At 27.5% G+C, this 15,581-nt stretch overlaps 1 protein-coding gene across 3 annotated transcripts in view; it reads right to left on the minus strand.

Moving 5' to 3' along the window:
• LOC111627360 (serine/threonine-protein kinase tricorner-like) overlaps nucleotides 1-15,581 on the minus strand; it is a 46,512-nt gene that overhangs the window by 29,803 nt on the left and 1,128 nt on the right. For 2 of the 3 annotated variants that reach the window (XM_023370918.1, XM_023370917.1), the window contains exons 2-3: nucleotides 11,475-11,623; nucleotides 3,841-3,892 (exon numbers count right to left, since the gene is read on the minus strand). In XM_023370918.1, the coding sequence (XP_023226686.1) occupies nucleotides 3,841-3,892; nucleotides 11,475-11,623 (201 nt within the window). Of the gene's footprint in view, nucleotides 1-3,840; nucleotides 3,893-11,474; nucleotides 11,624-11,681; nucleotides 11,818-15,581 lie in introns of those variants that run through there. The other variant, XM_023370919.1, reaches the window with a different exon arrangement.

A 15,581-nucleotide genomic window follows, 5' to 3' on the forward strand; every position in this document is an offset into this window, starting at 1 on the left:
ATTTTCTGGGTGTGCAGGAAATCCGTTGTTTATGATATAACAGACTCTCAGAACAATGGATGATTTTTGGCAGCCCGAGTGATCTGTTAAAATGAGATTCTTCTGTAATGAGCTTGTGTATCAAATAGATCCAAATACATATATATATTTTCATTACTATCAAAACATTTATAATGCACTTCATTAATCCAAACCAGTGCTGTTCATTTTTCCAAATAATTTATGACTAAAAATTAGTGGAAGTTATAGATTAATTTTTAAAAGTATGTTGAATTTGTCTGTAGTCTTTTTTAACTTTCTTTTCTTTATATACAATCCCATTAAGCCAAATAACTCTTACAACAACTAGTCTGGATTATCCAGTGTGCACTGTATTATTGAATAAGTTAAAAAGTGTCATTTGTGATTGAGTACTTGCAATGTGGTAAAGTAAAATGAAGAAATTTGCCACAAAAAACTTTTTACTTAAAGATTTTTCATTGTTCCTTCATGTATTGATTTTTAACACATACAGTAAAATTTGCTGAATGGGGGAAAATTCTTTGAAACAGAATAATTTTCTTTGTTAAAAAAACCTGTTCAAAATGAAAACCTACCAAATCAGAATAATATTTTAAACATGATAGTCCTGTTTACACAGGTTTTACTGTATATAGCTATTTCTTTGGAAGAAAATGCTTCAATTACAAAATAACCTTAACATTTTTTTCTATAATTTCAGATACAATTTCTGTATGTACTCATTTTGTAAATACCTTTTGTAAGAAATAAATATTTCTATTGGAATTTATTATGATTGCTCTGAGATTTCAGCTTCCACATTTCAGGCAGCTTGCATGGTGAGAAAGTCTGTAAACAGTGAGTCCATATGGTTGATAAAAAAGGTCGGCTTGTCATGTACACAGTTGTCAGCATTACCTTTGACTTCTTTGGCACTGGAGATGACTTGTGCTTAAATTGGATGCTCTGTCTTTTGCTTTCCAGTTGGTAATAAAATCACCACATTTCATCTTTACATTTCATCATAATGGTTCTGTCCAGAAAACTATACCCTTCTTTTTCATATCAAAGAAAAGGTTCCAAGGAAAGGCTCATGCAAGTGTCTTTCTGCACAGCATCCAAATTGTTGGTATCCACTGTATGCAAATTTTCTGGTAGTGCAAGCAATCTCATAAAATGGTATATACACTTCCAACACAGAGTACAACTTTTTCATCAATTGTTTCCAATGTTAATATGCTATCTACCCAAATGAGTTTGTCCACTTCCACTATGGAAACATAAGTAATCACACACATTGCTTGGCCTGACCTCAGATCATCATGCAAGAATGAATGTCCCTATCATAACTGCTTACTCCATTCTTTAACATGTACAGAAACTGCATATTTTTGTCACATGTTATTTACAGTATATGATGATGAATTTCTGTACTCCCAACACCTGCAGTTAAAATAAATTAATTAACTGCTCACTGCTCATTTTTAGCCCCTTCCATGATTGCTATTTGATGAAAAACTATCACAATATCCTGATAGAAGGTAAATTGTCACTCTTGGCATGTGAACTCAGTGCCACCTGTCTCTGCATAATCACACTACAGTGCAACTACCTATGTTTTCTGCCAAAAATGTCACAATTTAAAAATTCCATCATTTCCTATTACCTTTGGCTTGTAGTAGTAGTAGTGTCACTATTTCATAAGAATTTTGAGATAAATTTTAATTTTAGGAAAAATCTAACAGGAAAAAAAACCAATTCAAAGAAGAATTTTGAAATTGCAATTCTTGCAAATTGGCAAAGTCACTGTCACCAACAGTAACTTTGCCAGTTTGATAAATGCCAGGAATTGTCAGAGGTAATAATTTTTTTTTATTTTTATGGGTGCTAGCTGAAATACCTAGGATCTAGCTCATTCTGATCACTGAAATTATTTGGAATTTTTACTTTGTTTCTACTTTTAAAATATTATTTAATAATTTACATTTCATTTGTACATGCTTTAAATAAAGGTGATTCCTGCAATGTGCAGTTAAAATAAAGGTATATGTTTATGATTTTGTGTTTAACTCCAGTTTCAATTAGTTTGAATTTTGTTTGTGAAATGAAAAAGTAATGTTACCCTGTCTAAGCAAAGGAGAACATTACACATTCAAGTTAAGGCTTTTGTTTTAAATATTTATAATTATTTTAGAAGATAAAAACATTACTCTGAAATGAAGTTTATCATCAAAACTATTCTCATAAATTTCAAAAGTTACTGATATATCTCTATACATAAGTACAGTTAAATCTAGTTGTAAATCGAAAATTTATTATTATTATAAAAACATTAAAACTCTTGTTGTTATTATATTTGATATTTCATTGAAAAATGAAGCAAAATGTTAAATAGTAGCTTGAAAAGTCATATGTCCAGAGAGAATGGTTGATGTTCAAAGTTGACCTTGAAATCTTTTGTCTTTAATTAGAAGAACTGTAAAGCTTAGTTCACACTGAGTGCGATTCGCTGGCAAAAGCGAAAAACAGAGCGAATAACCGGTCAAACCTGACTCATTTGATGGATTATTTGCTCTGCTTTTCGCTTTTGCCAGCGAATCGCTCTCACTGTGAACTAAGCTTTAAGCAACTTCTGTTACATCTAAGAAACAGTAAGCCCTATATTACAGTGAAATTTAACTGAATTTCTGCAAAGCCTCTCATATTGCAATCAAAAGTAAGTAAAAATACAAGGCCACCAAATGAACTCATGTTTAGAGTAAATTTTCAGTCATCAGCACCAAAGTTTTAGGCATCCTGACAACTAGAATTTCAATACCCTTGGTTACATCAAGAAGTGTTGTATTCAATAGACAGAAAAGCAGCATCAAAAGAAACCAAGATGGACAATATTTCTACAAGAAAAACAATAGATATTTCAAGAGACTGAATAATTTCAAGTACTGGTATTTCATATATATATATATATATATAGGGGTTAAAAAATGGATATTTTCTGGGTGTGCAGGAAATCCGTTGTTTATGATATAACAGACTCTCAGAACAATGGATGATTTTTGGCAGCCCGAGTGATCTGTTAAAATGAGATTCTTCTGTAATGAGCTTGTGTATCAAATAGATCCAAATACATATATATATTTTCATTACTATCAAAACATTTATAATGCACTTCATTAATCCAAACCAGTGCTGTTCATTTTTCCAAATAATTTATGACTAAAAATTAGTGGAAGTTATAGATTAATTTTTAAAAGTATGTTGAATTTGTCTGTAGTCTTTTTTAACTTTCTTTTCTTTATATACAATCCCATTAAGCCAAATAACTCTTACAACAACTAGTCTGGATTATCCAGTGTGCACTGTATTATTGAATAAGTTAAAAAGTGTCATTTGTGATTGAGTACTTGCAATGTGGTAAAGTAAAATGAAGAAATTTGCCACAAAAAACTTTTTACTTAAAGATTTTTCATTGTTCCTTCATGTATTGATTTTTAACACATACAGTAAAATTTGCTGAATGGGGGAAAATTCTTTGAAACATAATAATTTTCTTTGTTAAAAAAACCTGTTCAAAATGAAAACCTACCAAATCAGAATAATATTTTAAACATGATAGTCCTGTTTACACAGGTTTTACTGTATATAGCTATTTCTTTGGAAGAAAATGCTTCAATTACAAAATAACCTTAACATTTTTTTCTATAATTTCAGATACAATTTCTGTATGTACTCATTTTGTAAATACCTTTTGTAAGAAATAAATATTTCTATTGGAATTTATTACTTAATCATAAAATTTTATATATTCTAACAATTAGTTTAAAAAAATGAAAACTTTACTTGTTTTTCTGAAAGTCCTTCTTCTTTCATAAATTCTTCTAGTTTATCATGTCTGTAAAAAACAAAATTAAATTCTTTTTTCTTTAAATGTTAAATAAAATTAAATTCTACTAATTTATTACAATATAGTTATGAATAATTTTATTATTATTTGTCACAACTATACTAAATTTTAATCATCATCAAATCTTTCCCCCCTGCTGAAAACTGTTTTCATTAGTACCTTAAATTCAAAACAATATAGTTCAATGGTTAGAATTTCTCTAGAATTGGGAAAGCATTTTCCATGAAACACATAGGAAAATTTAAATTGAAACTTTTGTAAGAGTTGTTCATCTATGAAATTTGACAACAATTTAAACAATTTATTTTGACTAAAAAGAGTATTACATTAGAAATATTTCTGAAAGTGCAAACTCCAATATTTTAGTCTGTTGCATTTTGATTTTATTGATAATTACTAATTGTAATTATTTTTATATATCTAAAAATAAATATAAAAATACAGGGTGAGTCAAAATTATGTGAACACTATTTGAGAGAAAGCATTTACTCAAAGTTTGCATTATACAGAGTCTCAACCTGACCACCAGCACAATTAATGCACTCAAACAGTACAATTTAGTGCCAGAACACCGGAGATTGGGAAGGTCATAACAACGGTCTGTCGCGACCAATTGGAACAGAAAACGAAAAAAAATTAAGATGTTTCATTAATAATGTTTAATTAAAAATTAAGATTGTTCACATAATTTTGACACCCTGTATATTTAACAAAATATACTTAAAAGCATATTTTGAGGTTATAATTCTGATTATGATAACTCACTCCTCCATATTTTATAATTGGTATAACAGTCTCAATACAGATTAAAATATTTTTCCAAACACACAACAATTTATTAAAGTTAATATATTATTTACAAAGAATTAAAATTAAACCCTCTAGCTAACATTACTAGCAAGATATTTATTTAAATAAAAATACATCATTAGGCTTTCTAATAACTTTAATAAATTGAATAAAGTTATCAAGAAATAGTAATATGATTACCTATAATGTAAAATCATTCTAATTCAGCAAGTTATTAATATTTAGATGTAGCAACAGTTGTGTTTAGCAACAGTTAGCATTAAATTTAAATAAATTGTAAATATTGTTATAATACAATATTTACAGAATAAAATTTCACGTGATACATTGAATCTATCAACAAATCATAGCATTATTTTGGAAATTTTTCATGAAGTTGCTTCTCCATCCTCAGTAAAATCATACATTAAATAAAATTTTCTTACAAAAACTAACTAGTCATTAAACATGAATATTTAACAAATTCAATTATAAATATTCTCTACTTAATCAAACTTCATTTTAACATTTTAAATATGAATAAATGAAAAATAATTATTATACAATGAATGCAACTTTAAATATTTAATATTTTTTATATTCAGTTGTCAACAGCTAATCATCAATGGTTGAATATTCATCTAGCAGCAGTGGAAACATTAGGCAATATATACTACTACAGGAAAAAAGTTTGGAATCATGCAAGGCTGTTGAAATAAGAATGAAAACTTTTGCTTACCTACTTAAAGTAAGCAAAACCTATGCAAATTAAGTATTGCATATCTAATGCAAAACTACTTAAATACCCAAAGCTGCTTTATGTGCCTTAACTGCCATCAGTAGTACCTGATATTGGCACTTGAAATGGCTCCAAGAGCTGAACTGTCTGATAATGTAAAACATCTCATCAATGTGTTGTTAAAGAACAGATATTCTCAACATTGTGTTGCCCAGACAAAGTGGTATTCAATTTGATGAACTATATGAAAGAACTATACAACAATAAAAACTATAAAACTTGATCCAGAAGTGAGTGCCCATGGCTAACCTCTGGACACCAAGATAGGACTTTATGCTAAATTTGCAGCAGTGGCTACAAGCAACCTCAAAACAACTGAATGCTGCTTGGTACAGGATCATTGGAAGACATGTCTCCAACAGAACAGTTAAGAAATTGCATCCATTTCATGAATTATTTCTATAGGAAAATAAAGCCAAGGTTAATCAAAATTCACTGATGAAAATGACTGTTGTTCTCCTGAGGTGTTGAAAAGACAAAATACGAAGACATTGTTTCTTCAAGTTTGTGAATATTTTAAATTATTGTCCTGACTATTTTATATTATTCTATAAGTATCGAAAAATGATAAAAATCGTACATCTTTGCTATGATAGTTTCATTTTTACTGAATATGTATAGACTTTTTTCTTATTATATTGTATTGTTTATAAAATATTGATAGCTTTTTACACAGCATTTGCATCATCATATGTAATCTAGAAATGATTAAAATATACAGTACATAGGTTATATGCAAATACTGTCATTTTATATATGAGAATTGAATATCTTCTAACTTTATAATACGTGAGGATGCTAGAACCAATCTACCATGAATAGAAAAGATGACTGTAAGCATTTCTAAATACTTTGTGAAATGAAATATAAAAAATTTTGAATTCTTTCATTCAAGATATATATCTAATAATTTGACAAATTTATAGTTTAATCATGTTAATGGTTTTAATTTTTTGTTTTTATAGTTTATATTTCCAGTCTAAAAAATTAGATTCTAATGTATTTATTCTTGTTGAATTATGTTATTACAGAACTAGTAACTCAGTCAAAAAATTTGAATTACACATTAGTTCGAAAGAATTTAAAAATATGTCAGTTTTCATGTGATCATTTAACTATTGGATTTTATAGTTTTAATTATTAGTATTTTGTCTATCAATGGTCTTGCAGTCTCAACTTTTTCAGGTTTGCACCTTCATTATTATAGTTATTTATTTAAATGCAATTATAATTAAATAAAGATAGCATGACTATTTACTTTTATATTTAGGCAATAAACAGAAATTTCAAACTGGCATGCAATGGTGCTTTTGCAATTTTCATTTTAAATAAAGAAAACTTTAAAATTAATTTTTATCATCTGTTTTCTGTTTCATCTATGATTTTAACATTTTAAATGATATTTCATGCATTGTAACATGTCACTTACAAAAGTAAAACTCAAACTTAAATAAGACATTTTACAATTTTCCTTTTTAGCTCTTTGGGACAGAAGCATTCTATAACATGTAATTCTTGCTCAAATTTTATATACATTTCTAGGAATGCATTAGGTCTGAAAGTAAAGGACTATCTATATTAAAGACAAAAATCAGAACATCTATGGTAATAAGTCAATTACTTTTAACAGAAATGTTTATAAAAGTGAAAAATTTTAATATACTTTTTGATTCTTTCCACTCTGAAGACATTAAGAGGGTCTTTTCCCTCCATGTCTGTTATAAGTTCAGCTAGATTCAGGCCAGATAAGAGATGGGACCCAATATATCTGGGACACATTATCTATAAAAAATTTCTCAGGTTGTCTGTCTGGATTCAATCTTCAATCCCCAGAGCAGTAGGCTATAAAGTCTAGCCTTAACTGCTTTGGCCACTAATTGATTTATTGAAAATTGTTGTTATTATAACTAAAATATTCAAATATCTTGAGAATACCAGCAACNTTTTTAAACGATAACTTACTAACTAAACTAACCTACCATAACCTAGGATGAATCTAACCAAACTAGGACTCTTTATATAGAAAACAATTTTTTTGGACCTTGCTATTCTTTATGTATATAGTAAACAATTTAGCTTAGTCCCTTAAGGATTTACTATATTGAGAACACACTATGACTATGACATTTTAATCTTATAAATCTGTAATCATAGTCTAGCCTATTATTGAAATAAACTGTCCTGATAATTGCCTGAAATCTTATTTCCATTTCTTTCCATGTAAAAGAAATTAATTTCTAAGAATTTGAACTTCTTTAAAACAAAATATTTAACTGGCAAATTATTATCTATTATTTACTAATTGTATATATTAGTGTTTTTCAACCTTCTTGAATATGCAACCCTTTGCAAGTTAAAAACTTCTGGCGACCCCCCAGGGCCATATTAAAACTATATCAGTGATTTTAAAAACTACATATTTAATTTTCTTTCTGTTGAGACCTAAATATCAATCGAAAAACCAATTATACTGTAAAATAAACAGGTATAGCCTTCTCACTGAAATTGTAGTTTTCTTTTTTTCATTGTAGTGTAGGACCTACAAACACTTGTCTTTTTCTTTTACCCGTGACCCCCCTGTAAGGCTTTGCAACCCCTCTGGGGGTCGCAACCCACAGGTTGAAAAACACTGGTGTATATATATGTATATATATATATCAATAAAATCACCTAAAACTGATAAATGACAGTGAAGTTGGATTAATATTAAAAACCTCATTTTTTAATCACTATTTTACATGCACACTTTATTGATTTTATGTTTGCCAGAGTTATTTTTCCTCATAAAAAATTACCTAGACTAAAATCATATGATTAAGAATCAACTAAACCTAGAATAAAACATTAATATTTTAGAAATACAGACAAATGAAGTTTCATCAACATAATAAAAGCAAAGAATAAAAAATAAAGTTTTAAAATTAAAAATAAATTCTAAAGACATAATATTAATCTGTTAAATATATGCAAATACCAATTCTTACAGTGTTTCTTTAAATATGCAAGTCAGTATTATACAAATGAGTTAAAGGTCAAGGAATTGGTAATAAGAATGAACTTCATGCTATTCATTTTTGTTACTTATCCTTTAACCTTTACAAAACATTGTTTCTTTTTACTCTGCTAGGTGTACCTCACTATACTTGTCACGGATAACACCTATCTCTTTCATACAAAAATAACTAAGTTACCAGTAGAGACAAATGAATCTATCAGAAGAATTATCAGATATTTTGTAAACAGAGCATAATCACAAGGATGCCTACAGTATTAACAAAACAAATTTTAAAAACCCATAATTTCAAAATATTAGTGATTTCATTTGTAGTTCTTCTGAATATTTTAACAACTATTCATTTATTTGTAAGAGAACCACCTCTATCAGTGTTAAATTCTACCACTTCCTCTACTTATTTACAGAACAGACATTGTGTTTTTACTTTATTATCCATCTCCACAGAAATTTATTAAATGCCAATAGTTAAAACAGTTCAAAAAAATTCCACTCAACTTTAATACCAACAGATTTTAAAAGAGAAACATAAGAAAATTACAATATAGTTTGATGAAACCAATTTATATTGCTATATGGAACTAAAAAATATATAATGCTAACAAATTATATTTAAAAAAAACAAATATTAATATTGAGAAATAAATTTTCAGATATTGTATGCAGTTATTGTTGTAATAGAATATATACCACTGAGAATAAAATTATGCTACGTATACGGCAATTATTTTGAATCATGAAAATACAATACAGTCAATCCAGTACAAAACAGTCAAAGGTATAGCAATATTTACCAGAACAAGGAAAAATATTTTAATATTTTTATAATGAGAGTTTTTTAAAAGGTATCCCAATCCTTATTTAATTAACTTTATCAGACTATAAATATAGTAATTACTACAAAGTTAGGCAATGTTACAACAGGGAAACAGAGGATTATTAATCTCCTGTAGTAAAAGATTTAAATGATTTTATTGCAAATTTCTATACTATATGTTAAATATCAAAATCTAAAATTAGTCAGAATTTAAATCTTTCTAGACAAACATTAACTAAAACTAAACTAATTCTAAAACATAATTTATTTTCTTAAGGAGAATGCTTTTTGTAATTATTTGAATAAGTATAATTTGCAACACTAATACACCCCTGTACACTTTGTAAGAGAACATTATTATGTTAAATGAGTTTAGCATAACAAAGTTCCCCAGATATTATATACGGATATCCTAGTGTTACTAATTACATTAATTCTAAAAGTAAATGTGGCTTTGTTATAACTGAGAAGCTCTATGGATTAAGGTATCTAAGTATACTTAAATACTTTTTTTAGCTAAGTGTTTTATTATGAATAGTGAATAGGGTTTTATAATACAGATATTCTCCTTGCTATAATAAGCACTTTACTCAAGCATATTTAATATTTACACTACTCACTCCAAAAGAAATCTCAGACATATGAACATTCTTTGAGAATTCCTAAAAATATAATTTAACTTAAATATCTTTTTCCATAGACCTCCTCAATTAATATTACCTAATAAGATCATATTCTGGCAGATTTTGGGTTTTAACTAGAATACAGGTTTACTGTAGTTTACAATTTCTTGAAAAAACCAGAAATGATAGATCCAAGCCCAAATAGTGCTAAAACAAAAAATAAAAAATAAATTGTTCTAGAAAATGTTAAAACTGGTTTCCTTCATTGTTTAGTGTTAAATGTTATCAAACAACTTTTGTTCAAAAGCTAGTGTTTCAGCTAAACAAAGCAAAAAATGATAATTCTAAATACTAAACAAAAAATATAAATGCTAATATATTGAAAAAGGCTAAATCTGGAAACCTGCTCTCATTTGTATTGATATCGCACTGTATTAAGATAGTGCCACATTTTGATTCTAGAAACAAATAATAAATTAGTTAAAATTTAATTTACTGCATTATAAACATAGTGAAAGGAAAATACTGTGAATTTTAAGTTCATTAAAAAAATCATATATCACTAAACACAAATTTATCACAAAAGAGAATATCATTCAATCACAAGTTTTACCTTAAGCTAATATGAATTGCATAGAACACTATTTCTTATTATACAGGGATTTATAATTGTATTTATAATTTTTGTACCTAGATTTGACTGTATATATAAACTAAAATGCAACTAAGAAAATTATATATTAAGGACACTATTTATGTGGACCATACATTAAAAGATACATTTATTCTTCCTAACTTCCAGCTAGGGTTAACTTTCACCTATCTCTTTCATACAAAAGTAATTGTAAGTTACAAATAAATCTGTCAGAAGAATTACTGGATATTTTGTAACAGAGCATAATCACAAGCAACTACAGTATTAACAAACTGAATTTTAAAAATCCATAATCTGAAAATATTCTTGATTTCATTTATAGTTCTTCTGAATATTTTAACAACTCTAACCATTTATTTAAAAGAGAACCACCTCTGTCAGTGTTAAAATTTCTTATCATTATGCAATACAAAATCAGAACTTTTGGACTATAAGGTCCTAAATTTATTATAGTTTTATATAATTTAAGTTTACACAACTGGTGAGTCTGATAAAGTAATTTCATTAAATAATTGGATATTTAATCATGTATTCCTTTGATGTCTTCTTCCTCTGTTTCCATTGGATCATCTTCATGACCAGTTCTACAGGTCCCAAGTCCCAGCTGATTTTGATTTTATCACATGATCAAACTGTACAATCTTTTACTTTAAACCGTGTATTAAATGTGTAAACTGTAACTATATAAATGTGTATAAAGTGGCATTAACATGAATTATGTATTAATGACGACAAAAATGTTAATGTCGATAATTACGTCATTAATGTGAAGTGGTAAACAAAATCAAGTAAACAAAATGGCAGATATTTTCACTACAAACTAAATCAAATTACATTATAATAATGTTTATAAATGAATGAAATTAGAACAAACCTGGTCTTTCTTTCAACATGTTGATTAATAAGATTGGAATAGAAGTTTTCCAGATGAACTTTAGCTTTTGTGGCTTTATCGATGGTATGTCCGCTAAAACGTATTTCTCCGCCGCCTGTCGTTGACATCTTCTCTTTACTTTTTCTATTCTATAATCAATAAACATTTAATTCTTAATTTTAATCGAAACTTTCTTCTTTGTCTAACCATTTAAATTCCATCTTTCTCATTTCCTCCTCTCGTTTGTTAATGCGCATGCGTAACGACAATTCGGTGAATGACCGTTTGAGGTCGCCTTTTAGTTTTGGGTGTGTTTATCGTTTGGTGCTCTACGCTTCCATTCGTAAAGTTACGGATCGTTAACATGGAATTTTTTTTACAAAAATAAATGAATAGTGTCGTCGATTCATTAAAAAGTAAAATAAGACGTCTTAGAATTATATATTTGTCAATATAAAATTTAAAACCGAAAGTTTCAGAAAATTTCCAGTAGACCGGAAGTTATTATTTATTGTCTTAAATATAAAAATACTCGCCGGTCTTCATGTTTTTAAATAATAAAAATTAATTATTTAACGATTTCTGAGAAGTTTATTTATTAAAAACATTAAAAATATATTAATTTATCATTCAGAATTTAAATCTTTCTATACAAACATTAACTAAGACTAAACTAATTCTAAAACATAATTTATTTTCTTAAGGAGAATGCTTTTTGTAATTATTTGAATAAGTATAATTTGCAACACTAATACACCCCTGTACACTTTGTAAGAGAACATTATTATGTTAAATGAGTTTAGCATAACAAAGTTCCCCAGATATTATATACGGATATCCTAGTGTTACTANTCTGCCAGGCCCACAATGATGCGACCGAGTAGTAAGAGACACAGCCCGACATATCCTAGAGTTCACACGGATTTGATGCCGGATCCCCCAGAGCGGTAAGCCGCTACCTTAACTGCTTGGCCATCCGGCCAATAGAATGCGATTAAACAACATATTAAAGTTATATTTTCGCCCATTACGAAGGTTAACCCGCAATGTGGTCTACCAGTGTAGATTAAGAACAGGAAGCGACCCCCGAAACATATATATTATATAGGTAATTCATTCTGGTAATCCGGACCGGATTCTAATCCGGATTCCTCAAAGCGAAAAGCTGATATCACACAATTATAAAAATAAATGAATTATTTAAAGTAAATAATGAGTAAATGTATATTCACTGATTATTTACTTTAAGTAATTCATTTATTTTTAGTAATATATAATTGAAAATATTCATATCATATTATCAACTCATATATATATAGTAATTACATTATCTTTTCTGAATGTATTTCTGAAAATGTAATTTAAAATATAAATAATAAACAGTTTGTAATATTTTGTAATCCTCATTCTTTATTTATAGAATGAATGAAGAAAGAATTTTATAAACTTGATGCAAAATAAAGAATTAAGCTAATGAATTGAATGAAGACTAAAAAATGAAGAATGAAACGAATAGATTGGATGAATAATGAAGAAGAATGAAGCTCATAAACAGAATAAAATTTGATTTAAGGTTTCATTCTTTCATTCATTTATAGAATGAACGAAAAATTAAATAAAAAAAAATAGAGCTAATAAACTGAATGAATATTGAAAAATGAAACTCTTAAATCGAATAAATAAAGAATAAAAATGAAGAATAATTGAAAAGAAAGCAAAGCTCCTAAACTAAATGAAGAAGAATGACAAAGTGTAAAATAAAAATTGAATATTTAATTGAATATTATTGTAATAATAAATTAGATGAAGAATGAATAATCATGAAACTCATAAAAATAAATGATATTCATTTTATGGCTTTTTTCTTTATTGCTGCTCATAAAATAAAGTTGATAAAATGAAAATGAGCAATATTTTTAGTTAATGAACTTCAATATCAGTTTGAAATCTTTAATTTTCATTCATTCTATAAACAAGAACAAGGCATATAAACAAAGAACATCCAAATGAAGTGTACTAGACTACATACACGCCATTTCATTTATAGCGAAAAAGGCAATTTTGATTTTTTAATTGTCCGTTGATTTTTCTCACAAGAAAACATAATTTATATATAAATATATTATGTTTTTGAGGTAATATTCTACATTAATATTTAAAGCAAATTTAAAATGTATAGATTTAACCGTTAGTTATCAATAATGTCGCGTGTAGAGTAATTATTTTTTCCTGAATGGTTACGTGATATTTTTTAGATTGCGTGAGTTTAATTTCCTTATAAGATTAATATAAAATAAAAATATCTTTTGAGCTAAATAATTAATTGGATTTTCGTTTTAAGAAGACAAAAGAATGATATTTATGTAAATTGAGATGAATTTCGTCTGTTAGTTACTAAGAATGAACTTTGTTACTGGTATATATTTCTTCCAAGTATAATTCTAAAATAAGTAAAATCTTTAAATTATGTTTTTAAATTTATCTTATGATAATTACTTTTTCAAGTGAAAATAAATATCAGAAATATAGAAAAAAAAAATGGATTCGGATGAACTGAAGAGAAATGAAGAAGAATAAACAAGGAAGCTCATAAACCGAATGAAAAATGAAGGTATTTTATTCAGTTTGTGAGTTCATTCATTATTCTTGCCCGTAAACTGAAGCTGATAAACCGAAATAAATTTAACGTCAGCTTCATTCTATAAATAAGTGAGAGCATTTGAACTTTGAACATTCAAATTAAATATATTATTTGATTTTTTTAGATGAAAACAAAATTTATTAAATGCCCAACCATCTGTGTGTTGATAGAATACCATTTTGAAGCCAAATCAAATCTAATGTCAATTAACTGAAGTGATGTTTGTTTAGATCTTATTTTCCATGGCAACGTTACGTTGTTATTGTAGAATTATCACATAAATTAGGCGTTTAATCTCTTGAAATAAGGTCTCATTAGCATCTCAATAAGTTTAGACAATTCTGTACACGGTACTTACTATACAAGAATCAACGAGACTTACAGAAAAAAATTAATGGCGTTGTCACTGGCTATAGAGCAGAATGATTTGATATGCTGGATGAATCGAGCTCTCCTTTATAATTCAAGGAAGTCCACCTATTAAAATGTATGAAAACTGGAACCCACCCTTTTTTCAGCAAGAACAAAAAAAAAATAGTATTTATTTCTGCTCAACTATATCTAGATAAACTTTACCAAATGTGAATTAAGAGTAAAATTTATGAGGATAATTAACAATATCCTTCTATTTGTTACAACTAATTTATAAGTTTTACACATAAATACGAGAAAAAATCAAGAAATTTAAATAGTAAAGTTTTGACAGTTTTATAAATAATCGCCTGGAGACGTGATACATTGAATTACCGTTTTCAAAAAAAAATGAAAGTTGTAATTCTTTTCAATAGATGCAACCTAAATTTAAATGAGATTTATATCAAGATTTGAAAGATTCTCTTCTCTTTTATGAAAAGGAAATCGAAGTAAAGTAATTTCGCTTTACTACATCCATAAGTAGGACGCGATAAAGTAATAGAATTAGGTCAACCACAATTCAAAACCAGACAATGCACTGTACAAACATTACTCGAGAACTTATCGATAGTATTTTAAAAAATTCTGTTTTTTTTTCTATTAATAAATTATAAATGAAAATCCTCTTAAACGTGACTAGTTCAACCATTTTTTGGATGTTCATTAATGAAAGATCTTCCACCGTTTATGTATAGTATATGCAGCGCGCTTAAGTGTGTTAATTTGCATAAACCAATAATCTTGGTTGACATTCACTTTTGCAACGTTTTAAATGGTGCCACCTTGTGCAATCGAATCGAAATTAAGTTTAATGAGTAAATATTTAAATTGTTTAAAAATATTACAAGTCAATGTCAAAACTCGTAAAGTGTGATGGACATTGCCAAAAAAGTAATACAATGAAGGCATTTTGAGATCATGTATTGATATTTAGACATCTCTTTCTATATAATTTATCAGATAATATTCCAATGTGAATATCTTTGAAGATCATCATCCAGATAAATTTCAAACAATTGTGACATATTTAAACTCGTTTAGTTGAACTGAGG

Source organism: Centruroides sculpturatus, unplaced genomic scaffold (assembly GCF_000671375.1).
Source record: "Centruroides sculpturatus isolate CEXI.00-Female unplaced genomic scaffold, Cexi_2.0 scaffold437, whole genome shotgun sequence".
Taxonomy (NCBI): domain Eukaryota; kingdom Metazoa; phylum Arthropoda; class Arachnida; order Scorpiones; family Buthidae; genus Centruroides; species Centruroides sculpturatus.